At 36.1% G+C, this 22,402-nt stretch overlaps 1 protein-coding gene across 2 annotated transcripts in view; it reads right to left on the reverse strand.

Annotated features, from left to right (window-relative positions):
- Window positions 1-22,402, reverse strand: part of EIF5B (eukaryotic translation initiation factor 5B) — a 71,587-nt gene that overhangs the window by 48,024 nt on the left and 1,161 nt on the right. For both annotated transcript variants that reach the window (XM_036872654.1, XM_036872655.1), the window contains exons 2-3: window positions 594-719; window positions 406-490 (exon numbers count right to left, since the gene is read on the reverse strand). In XM_036872654.1, the coding sequence (XP_036728549.1) occupies window positions 406-490; window positions 594-719 (211 nt within the window). The remainder of the gene's footprint in view (window positions 1-405; window positions 491-593; window positions 720-22,402) is intronic.

Raw genomic sequence — 22,402 nt, forward strand, 5'->3', positions numbered from 1 at the left:
TTCTTCAAATGGCATAAAAAGCCTAAGGGGAAAATTGAAAGAAAAAATATCCATCCCTCTCTCATTACTCTGAGGCTTATCCAATTTCAAAGGATGGAAAGGAAGTATCAATAATATAGAAAACTGCAGGTAGAGTTGGGAAATGTTATATTTCCTAATGTACCAATTTTATAAACAGACAACATATCACAAAATACCTTTAGATTCCCAAATAAAGCATCTTTGTATCTGTGAAAGGTTTTAAACTGCATTATTGATTCCCTAAAAACTGTTTTCCCCCTTTGGCATCAAATTTTATGGAAACTTTAAACTAACATATATATGTTGCTCAGAAGTTTCCAAAAGCAGTCCCTAAAACTGGAGTTAGGAAGAAGCATAAACAGGTAACAACAATCTGTGTTTCACCTTTGCTGTAGCAGTTTCTCTGTCAGCTTTGATGCCTTGAGCTTCCCAAGACAATTCTTCCAGTTCTTTCAGGATATCATCTTCACTAGAAATGGATTAAAATATATATTTTGAGGTACTGAATTAGTTTAATAAGTAAATCTAGTACCAAAGCTAATAAAAATCAAATATATTTAAAATATACTTACTCAAAATCTTGCTTTTTTTTCTCCTTTTTCTTTTTCCCCTTTGCCTTTTGAGGTTCCTGTTCCTTGGCAGCACCAGCTCCTTCTATCTCTGCAGCCAAGGCATCAAGATCAATGTCATCCTTGGCACTTAAATGAAAACAAAGAAGACCTAAATGTCATTCCAGAGCAAAATAATCTGTCACATTCACTTACAGAGAATTTTTTTTTCACTTTAGCCTTTTTCATGCATTAGCAGCCCACTGAGAAAAATCACTTGGCAAGTTCTGTCATGACAACACTTGAGTTATAACTACTCATAAGCCTCTCCGTATCTGCTTCAATAAAGTTTGAGTTACACTCAAACCCAGAAAGAGTTATAATGAACAGCTCCAGGAAGAAAATCTAGGTAATCAAGAAAAGGAAATTCATGCTTGTATTCAAGTAACCCTAAAAAAGAAAAAGAAAAAAAAAAGAAAGGAAAAGAAAAGGAAATTCACTTTTGTTGATACCAAAGTTTTTTTTGTGAGTGTCTGAATAGAATTATTTATAAAATGAAGAGAAGTTAAAAGAGAAAAAGATTCTTATTATTTCATTATCAATAACACCTAAATCTTTGGAAACCTGTGCATTTTTACTTGGAATAGCAAAAATTTTAGAGCTGAAAGGAACTTTCATCTAGTCTATTATCTCATTTTACCAAAGGGAAAACAAGATGCACAAAGTTTGAATGCTTTCAGCAAAACATCACCACACATCCAAATCTAAATAAATCAGGAATGATTCAGTAAATAAAACACCCCAAAATCCAGAACCAAACCTGCTCACAATCTTTTACATTCCTGGTTTCGTTTCTGGTTCCATCCCACGATGTTCTCCATCTACCAATATTACTTAGAATAATAAACCAAACTAAGTTCCAGTTAAAACCTACAGAAAACAAAGGAGGTCAGTCTGAGATGTACAAGTAGAAAAGGTGTATGAATTCAAATAAGTGATACAATCAGAAAACAAAGACCTCACACAACATGGCCTCCACTGGTGGATGCCTTGTTGTGAAGATGCTTCACTTCAGTAAAGATAATTCCTAATATGATAAATATAAAGATTATGTAACAAGACACTGAGGACACAGAATTTATCCTCAAGGAGCTTCACAGAAGAGAGAGAGAGAGAGAGCAAATGAGTAAAAAACCAGGAATTGCAAAATGCTAAGTGCCATGAATTAAAGGAATTTAATGCTTTTATAGGTGACCAGAATTGAAATGTGCTTTTGTCCTACATTTTTGACAGTGTATTTGAGGGGGATCATAGAACACTGAACCACTGTACTGGTGGTGACTTCCCAAAGCACCAAATCCAGAATGAGAAAGTCAGACACTTCCTAGCAAAGGAGAAACCTAGACCCAAGTTACTGAAGGAGAAAAAGAAGTTAACCAGGCAAAGAGGGTGCATATATCAGACACAATGAGCACAAAAACCTAAAGGTAATAACATGCATGGTGCCTCAGGAGGACTCATAAAAAGGTATCTGAATCAACTGAGAAGCTTTTTGTAGGTTATTGATTTCTTGAGCCCACTCAAGATCTAGGGAACCAGAAACTGGGGGTGGAAGCTAGGCAGTGTATTTTTAGCAATCTTTCCAGGTCAGATTTGAATGGTTTTTCTTTTTTTATAAATGAAGAAACTGAGGCACAGAGAACTTGTCCAGGATCACACAAGGCAGAGATGGGATTTGAACCCAGGAAGTTCTGATTTCGAAGTCAAAGATAGTAACCCTGCTGGCATAATCAAATTTGCATTTTAGAAAGCTACCTCTGGTATAAATGATAGGGTAGAATCCCAACTAGTTAGGAAGCAGGAAAAGGTAGGAAGCTTTTCTAGCTAATTGGGATGACAAATATACATCTGACTTGCAGCAGTGGCAGGCAAGATGAAGATATATGAGTCAGATAAATACTAAGGAGATCAATCAGCAACACAAATGACCAACTGGTTGTATATAGAAAGGGGGAGGGAAGAATCAAGGATGATTCTCAGGTCTCATCAGGTAACAGAAACCTAAGTCTGGCCCAGCATCAACCATCCGGCCCAGCAGCATGAGATCAACCAGTACCATCTCCAAAGGCAGCTCTACCAATATTCCACACTCCAGCAGCTTCCGAGATAGGGTGACAAGGGAAGGTGGTTAATGATCGATGCTTGGCACCTTACCTCCAAAAACTTGCCAGCCCTCATCTGACTATATTCATCTCATCAAAATAGTTTGTGATTGCCTATACTGCCACAGTATTCATTAACAAACATTTCCAGAATAACAAAACATCGGACTACATCTGTATGCTGCTGAGTTTGAAAAGCTCTTCTGGCTAGTAATAGATATTAACAGTTTCTGAGTGCTTACTGTTCATCAGGCATTGTGCTGACCAATCACCAGACATACTATATGTCATTTAATCCTCATAACAACTCTATTAAATTAAGCTTAAAGATGATGATACTTTATAAAAGGCATCCAGCTAGAAAGTTACGTACCAGGAACTCAAGCCCAAATCTGACACCAAAATTGTACTGACTTCCTAGAAAATGGGAAATACAATAATCAAGTTTCCGAAAATTGACACAGGTACAAAATATATCAATGATATAACAACATGCTTAACAGTCTTTACCTACCATGGTTTCTAAAGTGTTCTTTCAATGTGTACTGAACTTCCTACCCCTGATTCAAGAGAATGTCCTAAAATGTCAACTATATTACAAAAGGACATGAAAGTGACACATAACATCAGTTATTTAACTTGAGACTTTAAACTATACTCTACCTACATTTCAGCCCTACTTTTCTACCTACCCATTACATACTACAGCTTAAAGATTTCAGTAAACCAAGAGTCAAATTTACAATCCAGTCATGCTGATAATGAAAGCTTTAAAACCTTTAAGGAATGTGTAAGAGTATTTTTATGTAGGTACATCCTTCTGCAGATCATTTCCCCTTTATCAAAGCTACAGTATTCTTACTAATATTTGCCCTTCCAGCCCCAATCCTTTATTCTAAACTTACTGCAGACTTCCAGAAATAAAAGGCAATTTTCTATGGTATTCAACTCAGTGTTTTCATAGGCCACATTCCTCCATCATCAGGACAGAAAAAATGTTATAACTTAATGGCCTTTAAAAAATGAAGCTATTGGGACTTCCCTGGTGGCGCAGTAGTTACAAATCTGCCTGCCAATGCAGGGGACATGGGTTTGATCCCTGGTCCGAGAAGATCCCACATGCCACGGAGCAACTAAGCCCGTGTGCCACAACTACTGAGCCTGCGCTCTAGAGCCCGCACATCACAACTACTGAAGCCCACACGCCTAGAGCCCATGCTCCGCAGCAAGAGAAGCCACCGCAGTGAGAAGCCGGTGCACCGCAACCAAGAGCAGCCCCTGCTCGCCGCAACTAAAGAAAGCCCGTGCGCAGCAACAAAGACCCAATGCAGCCAAAAATAAAAATTAATTTTTTTAAAATGAAGCTGTTAAAAATATTGCATAGGTAGTTTTTTTAAGAAACAGCCAAACTACTGTCTAAAGTGGCTTCACCATTTAATATTCACACCAACAATGAATGGAGATGTGTATTTTTTCCACATCCAGTATTTAGTATTTTTCCACATTCAGCTGGTATTTAGCATTATGGCTACTTTTCCTTTAAGCTGTTCTAATAGATGTGTGGTGATATCAAGGTCTTCCTTTTCATTTCCTTAAAGGCTAGTGAAGTTAAACATTTTTTCGTGTACTTTGCCATTCATATACATTCCGTGAAATGTGTCTTCATATCTTTTACCCTTTTCTAATTGGATTTTCTTTTAATGTTGAGTTTTGAGAACTCTTTATATGCCCTTTATATGAGTCATCAGTCAGATATGTGGTTTACCTATACTTTCTTCCAATTTGTAGCTTGTCTTTTCATCCACTTAACAGGGTTTTTTAACCAGAGCAAAAATTTTGAATTTTCATGAGGTACCATTTATCAAGTTTTTTTCTTTATGCTTTTGGTGTCATGAAAAAGAACTTTGCACCAACTCATAGGTCCTGCAGATTTTTAACTATGTTATATTACAAAAGTTGGGTATTTTAATGTTTTGTATTTTGATCTTTTGCCTATGGTTATCCAACTGCTCCAGCAACATTTCAACTATCCATCCTATATACATAAAATTGCTTTTGCACCTTTGTCAAAATCCACTTGGCCATACTTGTATGGGGCTATTTCTAAGTCCTCTATTCTGCTCTATTGATTTATGTCTTTCCCTCTGACACTAATAAACTGTCATGATTAAGGTAGCTATACAAAAAGTCTTGAAATCAAAGTGATTCCTTTTATTCTTCATTATCAGAATTGTTTTATCTATTATTAATTCCTTCAAACTTTTCAAATAAATTTTAGAATATTCTTGTGTGAATTCACAAAAAGAATCTTGCTGTAATTTTTTTCAATTTTTATTCTTTTTTTTTAAATTTTTGGCTGCATTGGGTCTTTGTTGCTGTGCACGGGCTTTCTCTAGCTGCGGTGAGTGGGGGCTACTCTTCGTTGTGGTCCATGGGCTTCTCATTGCCGTGGCTTCTCTTGTTGCAGAGCACGGGCTCTAGGTGCGCGGGCTTCAGTAGTTGTGGAGCACGGGTTCAGCAGCTGTGGCACACGGGCTTAGTTGCTCCACGGCATGTGGGAACTTCCCAGACCAGGGCTCGAACCCGTGTCCCCTGCATTGGCAGGCGGATTCTTAACCGCTGCGCAACCAGGGAAGTCCGTCTTGCTGTAATTTTAATAGCAATTGCATTAACTGTATGTGAATTTAAAGAAAACCAACATCTTTATTGAGTTTTCCAATCCATGAACACCATATTTCTCCATTTATTTAGATCTTTGATTTCTTTCACCAGTGTTTTGCGATTTTCACAAAATTCGTATTTAATTTTTAAAGTAATCTGAAGTAGTATTTTTAATTTCTGTTTCTACATACTCATTCCTAATATACAAAAATGTGACTGAATTTTTTTATGTTGATCTGGTATACTGCAACCTTGTTGAACCCACTTATTAGTTCTTTGCACTAAGCAAGGAGTTATGATTTGAAATTAAAAGTACAACCCACCCCCCCAAAAAAACTAGACTTCATCAAAATTTAGAATATTTGCTGTGCAAAAGACCATATGAAGGGAATTAAAAAAAACAAGCCACAAAGTGGAAGAAAATATCTGCAAACTACATATCTGAAAAAAAAAAAAACTAGTATCTAGACTATGTAAAGAACTCTCAAAACACATCAGTAAAAACCCAAACAATCCAATTAGAAACTGGACAAAAGGCATGAAAAGACATTTCACTAAAGAGTATTTACAGATGGCAAATAAAGGATGTTCCACATCAACAGCCATTTGGGAAATGCAAATTAAAATCACAATGGGATATCACTACACCATCAGAATGTCCTCTCCCCAAACAACACTGATAATAACCAGTGTTTGTTGCAGATGAAGAGGACCTGGATCACGCACACATTGCTAGTGAAAATGTAAGCTGGTACAGCCACTCTGGAAAACAGTCTATCATTTTCCTGGAAAACTAAAAATGTACTTACCATATGACTCAGCAATTGCACTCATGCACATTTATCCCAGGGTAACAAAAAATTTATCTCATGCAGAAACTTGTAGACAAATGCTTGTAGCAGCTTCATTTGCAACAGCCAAAAACTGGAAACAACCCACATGTCCTTCACAATGGGTGAATGGTTAAATAAACTGTGGTTCATCCCCATTCCATGGAATACTATTCAGCAATAAAATGGAATGAACTATTGATACATGCAACAACTTGGATGGATCGCAAGAAAATCAGACTGACTGGAAAGAAGCCAATTCCCAGAGGTTATATACATACATGATTCCACTTATAAAATTTTTTATTTTCAAAAATTCATATAAGTATAGAAAAGATTCATGGTTACTAGGGTTTAGTGAGGGGAGGCGCACAGAAAGGAGATGATTATGGTTACAAATGAACAACATAAGAGATCCTTGCAATGATGGTCTGTATTTTGACTGCGGTAGTAAATATCCAAATCTGCACACGTGATAATACTGTATAACACTAATCACAAATATACACGTGTGCTAGTGCAAATGAAACTGGGAAAATCTGAATACGATCAGTGAATTGTATCGGCATCAATATCCAAGTTGTGATACTGTACAGTTTTACAAGATGTTATCATTAGAGGAAACCAAATAAAAGACACAGAAATCCCTCTGTATTAATTCTTACAACTGCGTGTGAATCTATAATAATCTTAAAAGTTTAATTAACAAAACTGAACACTGTTTAAAGGAGAAGGCAAACCTCATACTGAGAAAAAAAAATTTTTGCAATACATATATCTGATGAAAGATTTGTCTATTAATATATTAAAAAATCTCTGTGACCCAACATTAAAGAACACAATTTTTAAATGGGCAAATGATTTCAACACTTAACCAAATGAGACACAATGATGGGAAATAAACACATGACAAGATGGTCAGTATCACTAACTAATAAGGAAATGTAAACAAAATCACAATGAGATGCCACTCCACAGCCACCAGAATGACTAAAATGAAGGGCTGATAATACTAAGTGTTGAGAGAGGATGTGGAGCAACTGGAACACACCTCTAGAGGGAATGCAAAACGGGCACAGCCACTTTGGAAGAGACGGTTTGGCAGTTTCTTCAAGTTAAACATACACACTTACCATATGACCCAGCAATCCCACTCCCAGGTATTTACCTAAGAGAAATGAAAACATATGTCCACACAAAGACTTGTACTCAAATGTTCACAGAAACTTTATTCATAATCACAAGAAGCTGGGAAAAAAAAACCACTAAATATCCAATTACCAGATAATTCATAAACAAATTGTCATCTACCCACACAAAAGGATACTACTCAATGATAAAAGTAAAGAACTAATGTTACACACACCAACATGGATGAATCTCAAAAGAGATTATTTTAAGTGAAACCCAGCCAGCCAATAGAGGCTACATTCTCTATGATTCTAGTTATACGAATTTTTAGAAAAGTGAAAACTACAGTGACCTGCCACAAAACACAAAAGCTACAGTGATTTTTGGCCAGAAAGGACTGCCTACAAAGGGTCATGAGGGAACTTTTTGGGTTAATGGAAATATTCAGTATCATGATTGTGGTGAAAGAAGCACAACTGTATAATTTATCAAAACTTATTAACTCCACACTTTAACTTTGTGTATTTTATGTCAATTACACCTCAAAGAAGAGAATTTAAATTTCTAGGGATACTATAAAAATGGATGAGAAGTTACAGAATGGATTTATCAGTTTACTGAAAACAGTTAAGGTTAAAATTATATATACCTAATATAAGTCATTTTACCCATTTTTATAAGTTATGAAAATAAGAATCAACATATAATATTTTTATAATACCTCAATTTTTATTAACACAATGTAGTATGTAACTAAAATGACGTTACTGTGAAGGAATCTTTTAAAAACATGGTATTTCTTAATTGTATGTAAAAGGCATGTGATCAACTTTGGTGCTTGGCTTTTTGGAATAGTCAAATAAAAATCATATATAAAAATAAAAAATGAGACACTTCACTTTGAGATCAATACACTAAAGCCTTTTAAATATACATAACAAAAAAAAAGTTCACTGTAAAGAAGTAAAAGAAAAATTAACTTGTTTGCAAATCTCCTCTCAATTCTGAACTTGGCAAATTTCATTTATTAATGACAGACATTTTCCACTAAAAAGTTGTCTGATTTAAGTTCTACAAGAACATAGGAAATCCAACCCTTTCCCAAATTATTCCACGATTCAAAATCTCCAAGCTTCCTAGGATTCTCTCCTACCAACCCCTCTTCTCCAATGTCTCTTTAGTTTTACCCTCTGAGGAGGTCTTATATCCTGGCTCAAAATTTCTCTGACACTGAGAGGTAGGGGTCTATGTCCCTCCCCTTTAATATGAGACCGTGTCACTGTTTACTCAACAGGATATATGGCAGAAGTGATGTTACAGTTTCTAAGCCCAGGCCTTCTACTTCTGGGCTCTTGAGACGTTCACTGCCAAGCTAATGAGGATGTCCAGGCCACATAGAGAGGCCAAGGATAGGTGTTCCAGCTGACGTGCCAACCAACAGCGACTATCAACCACCAGAAGTGAGTGATGTGCAAGCGAGGTAGCCTTTAAGATGACTCCATCACAGTCATCATTTACCTGCAACCACATGGAGACCTCCAAGCAAGACCAATCTTGAGCTCAGTCAACCCTCAGAACCAAGAGAGAGGATGATTTTTGTTGTCTTAAACAACTAAGTTTGGGATGACCTGTTATGATACAATAATAACTGAAGCACTCACATATTTCTTTCTGTTCCTAATGGATACCAGGGCCTACAGAAGTAGAAACCACACCAGTCCTTCTTCTCTCCCCACCCCCAACTTGACCAAAAAAAACAAAAAAATTTTTCATAATCTCTAAGTACTGAGGGAAGAAATGGTGATATCTAACCCTTTTCACATTACTTTGGTTTCTGCTCCTCCCCTGAAACAGGCTCAATAAGAGCAAACAAGAGGAAAAACATAAGGAGGAATCCCATTCTTTACTCCTAACTCTATCCCAGCAGTGCCAGTAGCAATAAAGGAAACAGGGAAATCTAGTCCTGCCTTCGTCATAAGATGCCTTTTACCATCTCTTTTCCTCCAACCTCCATCTCTTCTTACCCAGCACTCCTTGACAACAGTTACATATACAAACAGGAAAAACAAAAGAGGGAAAAGCCCAGCAGTCATTGCTCCTCACTAGCTCTCACCATTTGCACAACCCAACAGTTCTCACTCCCCACTCCCTCAATGGAGTTCTATCTTAAGCACCACAACCCATTAATAAATTCAGAGGTACCCAATCATGCCTTTAAAAAAAAAAAGCCCTCCAAGCTTAAAATTTCCTTATGAACTGGGTCTTGACGTCTTTAAAAGGGATGTGAAACCATACTGCATTGTACAATGCAAGCAAACAGAACGTATCTTATTACCTTCCACAAAATTCAGCCTAATTCTCCACTTTCTAAATACCTCATAGTTGAAGCGGTAAAAATACAAAAGCAAGTATAAGCATCATCTAATAGACCTCCAAATATACATAATCTAAGTTCACACATTTTTATGGATTCCAATGTGTTTAACTATAAAATCAGTTTAGGGCAGCTTTTTCAAACCAGAGCGTGTACCCTCAAAGGGGGCAGGTGAGATGGGTTAGGAGGGGGAAACGCAGGGTTGTGGGTAATTTCAGAAGACTGAAAATTCTCCCCAGTAACTTTTATCTGTTTAATTTGTTTTAATTTTAATATGATAATAGATTTAAGATGAACATTCCATGAATCATATGGATAGACACTTTATCACAGTTCACTGTCATAGAATGTCAACCAAAGCTTTTGTTTACAAACCTCCACTAAGTTGTTTCACATTGACGAAAAAGATCAGAAGCAGACTTAATATGTAAATTAAACATTTTAGCCAAGAGAAGGTGCTATAAAACAAAGGTGATAATCATTAGTTCATACTGAAAAAGATTAGAAAAATTGAGTTCTTACTAGTATATGCATGCTGAACTCAAAAGAAGTCCATTATAGGAGGCAATACTTTCACAATAAAATGGTGATTTAGATCCTGCTACTCAAAAGAATAATTCCAAGATAAGCAGCATCAGTATCACCTTGTTAGAAAGGCAAAAATCTTAGGTCCCACCCAAGACTTACTACATCAAAATCCCCATTTCAACAAGACCCACAGGTGAATCACACGCACATTAAAATATGAGAAGCACTGGTTTAGAATCAATAAAACACTATCATTCACATCAATGCTGCAAATTTGAACTTCAAAAATTTTTATATTTGTTACTGTTTGATATAAGTGTATTTAGGGTTTCGTAACTGCATAAGAGGTAAGTTTATACTTAGTTTTGGGCCTGAAGAGATATATATATATGCAATATTGATAACCTAAGTCAACATTCTCAATTAACACCTTAAGGACACAAGTTATGTTCTAAATTAATTGATTAAATTGAGCACTTCCAGCACTCACAGATAGTGAACTCATAATCTTTGTATTCCGTACAAGTAACTCTGGTCCTTAACACTGTTAAAGGATTCTTCCCACCTAATTTCCTTTTGTAACACCTGGCATAACCAAACAAATATTAATAAAATTTTGATGCAGGTAACTACTCTCAGGAGAGTGTACTTCTCACTTGCTGAACAACACCATCATTAGAATGGTCTGGCTGCACCTGTGTGCAGGCAATAGCTAGGCAACTGAAGATCTTGGATACTCTTTATCATCAACCCTTGCTACTCAAGAGACAGAAACATACAGCACACTCCCATTCCTTCCAATCTGGCTTGCTCTCCTGATGGCAGATTTAATTAGAAAGGGATCTGGAAGACATATGTAATAACTTTAGGAGGCAAATTTGAAATCTCAAGGGTAGCATTCCCATACTTAACCTAAACTTCACATTCTCCCTTCATCTCCTCACTGTATTATCTGTGCATATGCCAATTTGCTATATTAAAATGTAAGCTCCTTTGAGAACAGAAAACTCCTTTTTGTGTGCTCAATTCACCTCCCTTTTTAAAATATTTATTTATTTATTTATTTATTTTTGGCTGCACTGGGCCCTCGTTGCTGCACACAGGCTTTCTCTAGCTATGGTGAGCGGAGGCTACTCCTCACTGCAGTGCGCGCGGGCTTCTTATTGCGGTGGCCTCTCCCGCTGTGGAGCACGAGCTCTAGGCACACGGGCCTCAGTAGTTGTGGCACACGGGCTCAGTAGTTGTGGCACACGGGCCCAGTCGCTCTGCGGCATGTGGGATCTTCCCAGACCAGGGTTTGAACCCATGTCCCCTACACTGGCAGGCAGATTCCCAACGACTGCACCACCAGGGAAGTCCCCATCTCCCTACCTTTTACAACTAACAACCAGCAGGGAATGTAACACATTCTTAACAGGCACTATTAAAGAAAAAGCCCTATTTTAGAATGGCAACCACAATTTTCATACAATTAGAAAGGCTCACCAGTTTCATCACTGAGGCTTAATAAAAACCTTGTCTACCCCATAACAATTACTATATTTTGATCGTAGTAAAACTACCAAATTAAATTTTCTGAAATAATAAATTCAAACACCAGTTTAAAAATCCCACTGAGAGAAAACTACAACTACATTTTATTTACCTAACACAGACAAGGATCCTTTGTATGTGAATTTTCCAAATGAATGGAAACGTATCATTCTTTTAAATTTATATTTAAAATGTAAATCTTTCTTATAATTGATTATGTAACCTCCTGAAATATTTACAAATGTCTGGGGTTGTTTCAATATAATGGGGAGAGGGAAGAGGAGAGTGGGTAGGATGCAGATGAAACAAGGTTATCTGTGAATCAGTAATATCTGAAACCAGGTGATTGACAGGTGTGTTCACTAAACTATTCTGCTTCTGTATACGTTTGAAATTTTTTATTTAAGAAAATTTACACTATAGTAACCAAAACAATGTGGTACTGGTATAAGGATAAACATCAAAAGAATAAAACTGTCCAGAAATAAATCCATTCACCCATGGTCAATTGATTTGACAGTGGTGCCAAAACCAATCAATAGGGGAAGAAATAGTCTCTTCAACAAATGGTGCTGGGACTATATCTCCACACGTAAAAGAATGAAGTTTTGGACCCCTACCCCACACTATATACAAAAATTAACTCAAAATGGGTTATAACCTAAATGTTAGAGCTAAAACAATAAAACTCTTAAGAAGAAAACATAGGTGAATCTTCACAGCCTGGCATGACTTAACAGTAGATTTTTAGATACAATACCCAAAGCACAAGCAACAGTAACAAAAATTAAGTGAGCTGGATTGTATCAAAATTTTAAAACTTTTGTAAAAATGATACTATGTCAAGACAGTGAAAAGACAACCCACATAATGGGAGAAAATATTTACAAATCATGTACCTTGTAAGGATCAAGTATCCTGAATATATAAAGAACTCTTAAAACTCAAGCGAAACAAGCTAATTTAAAAATGAGTAAAGGACTTGCACAGACCTTTGTCCAAAGATATACAAATGACCAATGAGTACATAAAAAGATGTTCAACATCATTAGTAACCAGGGAAATGCCAATCAAAACAATGAGACCAATCGCTGGGATGACTATTAAGGGAAAAAAAAAAAAGGAACAGAATTGTTGGCAAAGATATGAAGAAATCAGAACCCTTGTACATGCTGGTGGTGCTGTAAAATGGTGCAGCCGCTGTAAAAAAGCTTGGTGGTTCCTCAAAAAGTTAAACATAGGATGATCTACCACTTCCACTCCTAGGTATATACTATACTCAAAAGAACTGAAAACTGGTACTCAACATCTAGACACAAATGTTCATAGCAGCACTTTTCACAATAGCCAAAATGTGGAAACAACTGAAACATCCATCATCGGATGAATGGATAAACATTATGAGGTATACATACACAGTGGAATATTATTCAGCCATAAAAACAAAATGAAGTGCTGATATATTCTACACATAGATGAACCTCGAAAACGTGCAAAATGAAAGAACCCACACACAAGAGGTTATACGTGGTATGATTCCACTTATATGAAATATCCAGAATAGGTAAATCAAAAGACACAGTATATTAGTGGTTGCTAAGGGCTCAGAGGAGGACAGAAAGGGAAAGTAACTGCTTAATGGATACAGGAACTCCTTTGGGGGTGATGAAAATGTTTTGGAACTAGACAGAGAAGACTGCACAACACTGTGAATGTACTAAATCTCACAGAATTGTACATTTAAAATGGTTACTTTTATGTTATATGAATTTAGTCTCAAAAAAATTTCACAAAACTGATTACGTGTTTCATACCAACCTGAATGGGAGTAAACTAATATAATTTAGCACTTCAGTCATCATTCAGGAGTGACAAGTTTGTAGGCCTGCAAAAGCATTTTGTTCTTAAACCAAACAACAGCACAGAATGCAACTGCTACTTACAAGTCTCTCTAATAATTCCCCTCCATTCTAATTACCAATAGTCTGAGATAACCAAGTCCTGAAAATTCTAAGTTCAGAGTGAGAACGTGAAAAGAAGACTTACACAGACAAAAAAAAAAAGAATAACTTTAGCCAGATACCTATAATGAAAGTGTGACTTTTAAACATTATGAGCTACACCACAATGAAATGCAGGGTGAACCTCCTCTGCAACCTGGTTTGAAAAGCCATTGTGGAGTTGGAAATCTGAAATATGAACTAGATATTAAATATAAGAGAATTTGTGTTAATTGCACTAGGTGGGATAAGGGTATTATGGTTACATAAGGAAACATTTAGAGAGAAAATGTCAAGATGTCTATAAAATAAAATACATAAAGCAAAAACGAGGACAAAATACTAGTAATGATTAAATCTAGGTGATGAGTATATGAGTTCATTATACTATTCCTTCAACTTTTCTGTGTGCTTGAAATTTTTATAATAAAAAATTAAAATTTTCAACTTTAATCCCAACATTTCATTTTTTAAGACTTATTAGCTACTAACATGTCTGAAAGAGAAAATCACTTTTCATAGTCATTTTATTCTCTTAAATTCTTAAGAGAACAATGGATAATCCAGTAAGTATGTGCCTTTTTCCCCCCCAGGTTCATTCCTGACAAGTAATGCCTTTAAGTAACATCCAATCTTAAGTAAAAGGTCACTGACCTGAAGTGGGGGATTATAAAACAAAATACCAGACACCAGTACTACTGTCCTTGTACTGTTTTACAGGGCTTTAAATATTGACTTTGTATATGCAAGGTAAAATTTTAAGTCAAACCACTTAAAAAAAAAATAGAAATAGCATGTATAAACTCTAACCCAAGATAAGAAGGGGGAAAAATAGAAACAAAGCATTGCAGAATTGGCACAAATAAAAAACAAACCAGGATGGCTGAAATAAGATCAAATATATCATAAATCACAAGCAATGTGTAAGTAACTTTAAACTCTTAAAGATGTTATCCAATTGATTTAGTAAGAATTCAATTTTATGCAGTTTATCCAAAGACCTCAAACAAGTACATAGAAAAGTTAAAAGTTAAAAAAAAAAAAATTAAATCCTCAACAAAACACTAGCAAACCAAATCCAAGAACATATAACAAGGATTGCACACCATGACCAACTGGGATATATCCCAGGATTGCAAAGTTGGTTCAACATATGAAAATTGATTAATGTAATCCACCATGTATAAACAGTATAAGACACAAAAACCACATAATCATCTCACAGATGAAGAGACAGCAATGTAACAAAATCCAACACCCATTCACGGTGGGGAGGGGCGGGGGGAAACACACCTAACACACTTAATGCGAAAAACTGAAAGCTTCCCCCCCACCCCATGATGAGAAACAAGACAAGAATGTCCATTCACCCCATTCAATACAACACTGTACAGCAGGATCTAGCCAGAGCTTAAGGTAAAATAAAGAAATAAAAACCATTTAGATTGGAAAAGAAGGAGAAAACTATCTGAACTTGCAGTGGCAGGACCATGTACATAGAAAATCCTAAGGAATCCACATACACAACAAAAAAACATTCAAGCTAATACGAATTCAGTAAGATTGCAGAACAGAAGATCAATATATAAAAATCAACTGTATTTAAACTGTGCACTAGCAATAAACAATCTGAAAATGAAATTAAAAAATAATTCCACTTATGATAGCATAAAAAAAATTAAATGTCTCAGAATAATTTTTTAAGAGTTGCAAATGTTGTACTCTGAGAACTACAAAAATCATTGAAAGAAAACCTGAAGACCTAAATAAGTGGAAAGACATTCCATGTTCATGGATCTCAAGGCCTAACATTGACAATACTCCCAAAATTGATCTACAGAAGAAATCCAATCTCAATCAAAATCCCAGCTGCCCCTTTTTTCTTTTTTTTTTTTGCAGTAACTGAGAGAATCTAATTGTAAAATCTGTATGGAAATGCAAGGAACCCAAAATAGCCAAAACAATCTCAAAAAAGAACAAAGAGAAATCACACTTCACAATTTCAAAACTTAATACCAAAGCTGTAGTAATCAAGACAGTGTGATACTGCCATCAGGATAGACATACAGATCAATGGAACAGAACTGAGAGTCCAGAAATAAAATCCTACACATATGGTCAATTGATTTGATCAAGGAATTAGAGGAGTAATAGTCTTTTTTTTTTAAATGGTGCTGGGACAATTGAATATCCACACGCGAAGAATGAAGTTGGACCCCTACCTCAGACAATATAAAAAAATTAACCCTAAATGGCTCAAAGGTCTAAATGTAAGAATTAAAACTGTAAAGCTACTAGAAGAAAACATAGTAAATCTTCATGACTTTAGATTTGGTGATGATTTCTTAGATCTGACATCAAAAGCACAAGCAACCAAAGAAAAAATAGATAAATCAGACTTTTTAGAAACTTTTGTTCTACAAACGACACCACCAAGAAACTGAAACAACAACCTCCTATGGGAGAAAATAATGACAGCCCACAGAATGGGAGAAAATATTTGCAAATCATATCTGATAAAGGATTTGTATCTAGAGTATATAAAGAACTTATTCCTCAATAATAAAGAACTCAATTTTAAAATGGGCAAAGGATCTGAATAGAGAGTTCTTCAAACAAGACATACAAATGTCCAATAAACACATGAAAAGATACTCAACATCTTAAGCCATCATGAAGTGCAGACCAAAAGTCACAATAAGATACCACTTCACACCTACTAGAATGGCTATAATCAAAAAGTCAGATGATAACGAGTGTTGATGAGGATGTAGAGAAACTGAAACTCACACACTGTTGGTTGGAATATAAAATGGAGCAGCAGCTTTGGCAGTTCCTGGAAAAAAAGTTAAACTACTTGGCAGTTCCTAAAAAAGTTAAAACATAGAGTTACTCTACGACCCAGCAATTTCACTCCTAGGTATATACCCCAAAGAATTGAAAACACAAGTCCACACAAAAACTTATACACAGATTTTTTTAGCAGTATTATTCATAACAGCCAAAAAGTGGAACAACCTTGAATCCACAAACTGATGTATGGACGGGTAAATAAAATGTGGCACACCCATACAATGAATTCTTAGGACATGTGATTCTAGACTTATAAAAAATTCCAACTACTACATTATCATCAATCACATCTATTAGTTTCACCAGAGCTCAGTACCTGAAACCTAATGACACAAATTTAATTAACACAGTACTTACTGTATTTTCAGAGACTGTTTATATAAGTTTACAGTATGAAGAAAGTTTCAAAAACAAAAAAACCAAACACTATTTTAAATCTCAATATAAAGTATCTTTCTATCACCAAAGGGAGATTTGAAAACCAATGATTCTAAACAATGACTGCTACCTGGGTGAAAAGTAGGGATTCCTCTGAAAAAATATACCTGAAATTTTATATACCATGTCTGAAATGGGAAGGAATGAAACATTAAATCATCACTGTTTTCACTTTAAACAGACAGGCTATGAGACAGGCAGTTATTCAACTAAGGTTAAGTGAGAACATTTTTTTAAAGAAATTCTGGCACTGATTGACCTATGGACAACGGCTGTCATTCTTCTATTCTCCCTCCTTTGTTAAACTGTTCCTCTTTAACAGTTGCTTCACCAGTAAAGATCCTTTGGAAAGTCTACATTTTGGAATAGCAGGATTTCTTAAATCAGCTAGTACAGCACAGTTACAAAAAAAAAACAAAACCACAGGTTCTGGAGTCTGGTTTGGCTTAACAGCTGAGAGGCTCTAAGCCTCAAGCACATTATTATGCTAAATCTGTTTCCTCTTCTATATGTTATAAAGTAGTTCTTTTATCTTTATACCTCTCCCTTCCTCCAGATTCTCAAACTGGTTACAGCATAGTTATTTCTTCTACATTAAGTGTCTTCATTATTAAAGTTATGTAAATACTGTGATTACTGCTAGAGCAAGTAGTATAATGCGATTATTTCAATAGTTCAAAATACCTGATTTGAAATTTCTTAACAGTACATATTTGACACAAGGCATAAGTTAGAAAGGGAGGGAAAAAGGAGTCATTTGTGTGTCACTAACTAAAACATTTGAATGCTGCTGTAATGTCTTTAATTTTTCTCCCTGGTCTCCCCCTCTGTTATATATTATCACAAACTAATAACCAAATCGCAATTAAGGCCTCATCCTTTAATAACACCTACTTTTAATAATAAGAGAGAGTTAAGTTGGTCAGACCATCTTGAAAAAAAGTTTTCCTACATTAACAGCAACCAAAACTATAAGATACCTAGGAATAAACCAAACAAGAAATATCCTAAAGGTTCAACCGAAGAAAATAATAAAGTTTTACAGATAATTAACCAAATAAAGAAGCATGTCATGTTACTAATTTGTTCATCACTATATTTCAGCACCTAGAACAACAGCTGGCACTTAACTGCTTAAACAGACAATATATTTCCTGAAGGGAATGATTCAATACCATAAAGATGTAAGTGTACCAAATAATCTAAAAACTTAATGGGACTCCCAATTAAAATCAGTCCCAAAAGACTTTTAATAGACCTTGATAAACTCACCCGTTACATAAAAAAATCAAAAAAATCATAAGTGGGTAAAATATCAAGAGCATGAACATACCCACAAATGTCTTAAGTTGTCCTCTGAGTGCTTCTCAAACATTCTAAGCACCTGTTGGACAAACATGAATGGAAGTCGAAAGGCTTGGGAAATGTCTCACAAATGCCTAAATCTGGTTTAGGAATCCCTAAATAAACAGTTCTCAGAGTAGTTCCCCCCAACACAATTCAGGGGGTCTAAACTAATTCAAGGGGTCAAAACTATTTTCAACATAGTACTATGAGGCTATTAGCCTAGTTTTCATTCTCATTTCCTCACAACTGTACAGTGGTGTTTTCCAGAGGCCACACGATGTGTGATATTGCTACAGATTGAATGCACAAGCAGACAAGAATCAAGATATCTTCTACTAAGACAGATAGTAAACGTTTACAAAATGTTTACCACCACTCTTTCCATAAATTTTTGAAAGTGATTATTTAAGTGTTATTTATGTTAATGTGATGTTATTTTTACTTTTAAATCAATATATTTAAAGAACTTTTCAGTTTTAATTTGTAATATGGTAAGTATTGATAGACATAACCCACATAAACAAAAGCCTTTTGGGTTCCTTAGTAATTTAAGAGTGTAAGGGGGTCCTAGGACCAAAAAGTTTGAGAACTGCTTTTCTAACCTAAGCAGACACTCAGTTCCTCAGTTAAACAATGCTTTGCCCAACGTATAGATCAACCGCCAGATTGGAATAAACTTAGAATAAGTAAAGCACAACTAGTGGGCAAGTAACATCAAAAGTAGCTACATCAGCTCCCCAGAGATCACCAGTAGAGAAGGCAGAAGAGGTTTCTATAAGCTAACAAGTTTATCATCTGCTTTCTTATTCATTTATAGCTAGGACTTCTTATTCATTCATAGCTAGGACTTATTCATTTATAAACTAGGACTTCTTCCTGTCCTTCCACATATTGATTACCTAAAGTATCAATGTAGGAACAAGGTAAGCCAAGAGAACTCTCAGGTTATACATCTTTTTTTCTTTTTTGATCTAATGTATGCAGATAGTTTATTATTAATTCAAATATATTCAAATGAGAAATAAATTCCTTTGTTGAACTAGACTATTTGAACTATTTGCCACTTGGACTACTTCCTCTCTGGGACGCTTTAGAGTACCTGCTATGCTCACAGCTCCTCTGGACAGGTTCCTTAAGCAGATCACCATGCTTTCTATCACAGGAGAGGGACCCGATACCCTGATCATACCTGGCTAGGATGAATGTCTGACACCAGGACAAAAATCTAAAACGTAGGCAGCTGTCTCAGAGATAGCCAGAACTCCCCCAAAAGGAGGAATTTTGCCAGGAATGATAGGAGCATTATGTGTAGTTAAAAACAAAGAGCTACTATACTAGCTCACCACCAGCATAGAGAATCATAGCTGAAGATACCTGTACTCAATCCTGAAAGACCTCCGAATTCCTGAATGACATCCCCACCTTCATGTCTGACTGTGAGATAGGTGAAATAATGATCTTCCTTCCCTCTATATCCTTTGTGAGGGGGTGTAATCCCATTTATTAAGGTAACATACCACATTCCTTACAACCTGAAAAATATAACTACCACACTTGGGGGATTAAAAAAAAGGATCAGAATGAAGAATTGGAGGCTAACTGTGAAAAACTAGATAAGCAGGATCATTTTTTCTCTGCACACATCAATAAGAGAACATTCATCGTGTTGTATAAATGGAAATGGTAAGACATCGCTAGAGCACACAAGATCCCATAAGATATGGTCCCATTATGTAAGCTGATGACTGGGAAGGTTATAGGAAGAAATGAAAATATTGGCCTTATATTTTGTCTATATGATCCGTGAATACTGAATCCTACCCCAGTCAACTGAAAAAGGCAGGAAAACTTGCCGAACACCTATCAAAATCTCATTCTCAGAATTTCACAAGCTGAAACAAGATTCTAGAACTCAATGTTTAAACAAAGGTCAGTCACTGATAAAACAAAACATATGTAATCCGAATAAAATTACTCAGATTAGATAGTAAAATCTAAATTTAAATGAACACTGAGTGGCTAAGAATTTAAAATAACAATATAAGGATTAAAACACTCAAGTATTTTATGTTCTTTCCAATAACTGAGAAGTGGCTCAATGCCTTAACTTGATAGCTAATAAGCAGCTGCTCATTTCTCACCCAGTTCTTCCTGAGCAGAAACACGTCTGGCTGAGGACAGCTCGGAAGGGAAGGAGAGGTGGGAGGAGTCCACGAAGCATTAAAAAACAAACAAAAAAACTTGATACTGGCTTATGAGAAAATGTGTTTTTCCATTACACTGCCACCATTTTTCCTTCAACACGAGCCGAAAAGTAAACACTGCAGATTTAGTCGGAGAGGGAAAAAACCCAATAGCATTCCTTCTATACTATCTAACCAATCATTTAACAGGCTCTAGTGTTTGCAATTTAAACTCTGTCATCCATGAAAATCTTTATGAATTAGCAAAAGACGTTCACTTTTCTCTAAAAATACACGCACAAAAATAAATCTCTCCTCTGAATAGCTTTTTTCCAACGTGAAAGAGCTTGAAAAATAAAAACTGTAGCTAAAATAACATATACATAAATTTTTTTTTAATTTTTATTTTATTATTTATTTATTTATTTATGGCTGTGTTGGGTCTTCGTTTCTGTGCCAGGGCCTTCTCCAGTTGCGGCAAGCGGGGGCCACTCTTCATCGCGGTGCGCGGGCCTCTCACTATCGCGGCCTCTCTTGTTGCGGAGCACAGGCTCCAGACGCGCAGGCTCAGTAATTGTGGCTCACGGGCCCAGTTGCTCCGCGGCATGTGGGATCTTCCCAGACCAGGGCTCGAACCCGTGTCCCCTGCATTGGCAGGCAGATTCTCAACCACTGCGCCACCAGGGAAGCCCAGTGATTTCTTAAATATTATCAGTTGTCTAGTCAATTTTCTAATTTCACTGATTCTAATTAAAATTCGGTTTTGTGTTTTTTTTTTTTTCGTTTTGTGTTTTACAATTGGTTTGTTTGGATCAGGATTACAGAAGTTTGTTCTTTAGATTAAAAAATATTTATGTTGGGGGCTTCGTGGGGTTCGTGCTCTGGTCTGGGACGATCCCACATGCCGCGGAGCAACTAGGCCCGTGAGTCACAACTACTGAGCCTGCGCGTCTGGAGCCTGTGCTCCGCAACAAGAGAGGCCGCGACAGTGAGAGGCCCGCGAACCGCGATAAAGAGTGGCCCCCGCTTGCCACAACTAGAGAAAGCCCTCGTACAGAAACGAAGACCCAACACAGCCAAAAATAAATAAATAAATAAATTTATCAAAAAGAAAAAAAAAGAGAAAATTTATTAAAAAAAAAAAAAAAGAAATCACTGCTAGCATTCCTTAGGCTTAACGATGACATTGTGGTTGTGTTTTATGTTGTGTTCCTGTGGGGTTTTTTTCCCTCAAGTATTTATCTTTCAGATACACCTGAAGGATTTACACATGAAAGGATTTTGAGAGTTGCTTTACCATATCTAGCAGAGAGATGAAACAGGGCCAGTCATGTGACAACAATGGTCGAAGCTGGGTAACTGGTACAGGAAGCTTTATTACACTCATCTCTATTTCTTGTATAAGGTCGAAGAAAAAAAGTATCCTAGGCACCAAAACATCCTGTCAAAAGCATAGAAATTTCTCTCCCACTAAATCACCCCAGAATTCTGCTTCTTTCTTCTTATTTATCTGCTTTGATTAACAATAAGTTCTATTCTTGAAACCAATTAACTTCCTCCAATAGACCTGTAACTCAAATACAAGACTCACCTTGGTGTCTTTTTAACGCCATTCATCAGAAAGGTGAAGGCCAGTGAGGACACAACCCAGGATTCCAACTCACAACTGGTAATCTGATTTTAACTTCAAGACCACATATCCGTTTTGAGTGAAAATGAGCTATCACAGGTTGTTTCTGGCTTTTGAATGTCTCTTACTATCCCCAGTATTTGAACTAAGTTTGGTAAGTAGT

Source organism: Balaenoptera musculus, chromosome 13, assembly GCF_009873245.2.
Source record: "Balaenoptera musculus isolate JJ_BM4_2016_0621 chromosome 13, mBalMus1.pri.v3, whole genome shotgun sequence".
Taxonomy (NCBI): Eukaryota; Metazoa; Chordata; class Mammalia; order Artiodactyla; family Balaenopteridae; genus Balaenoptera; species Balaenoptera musculus.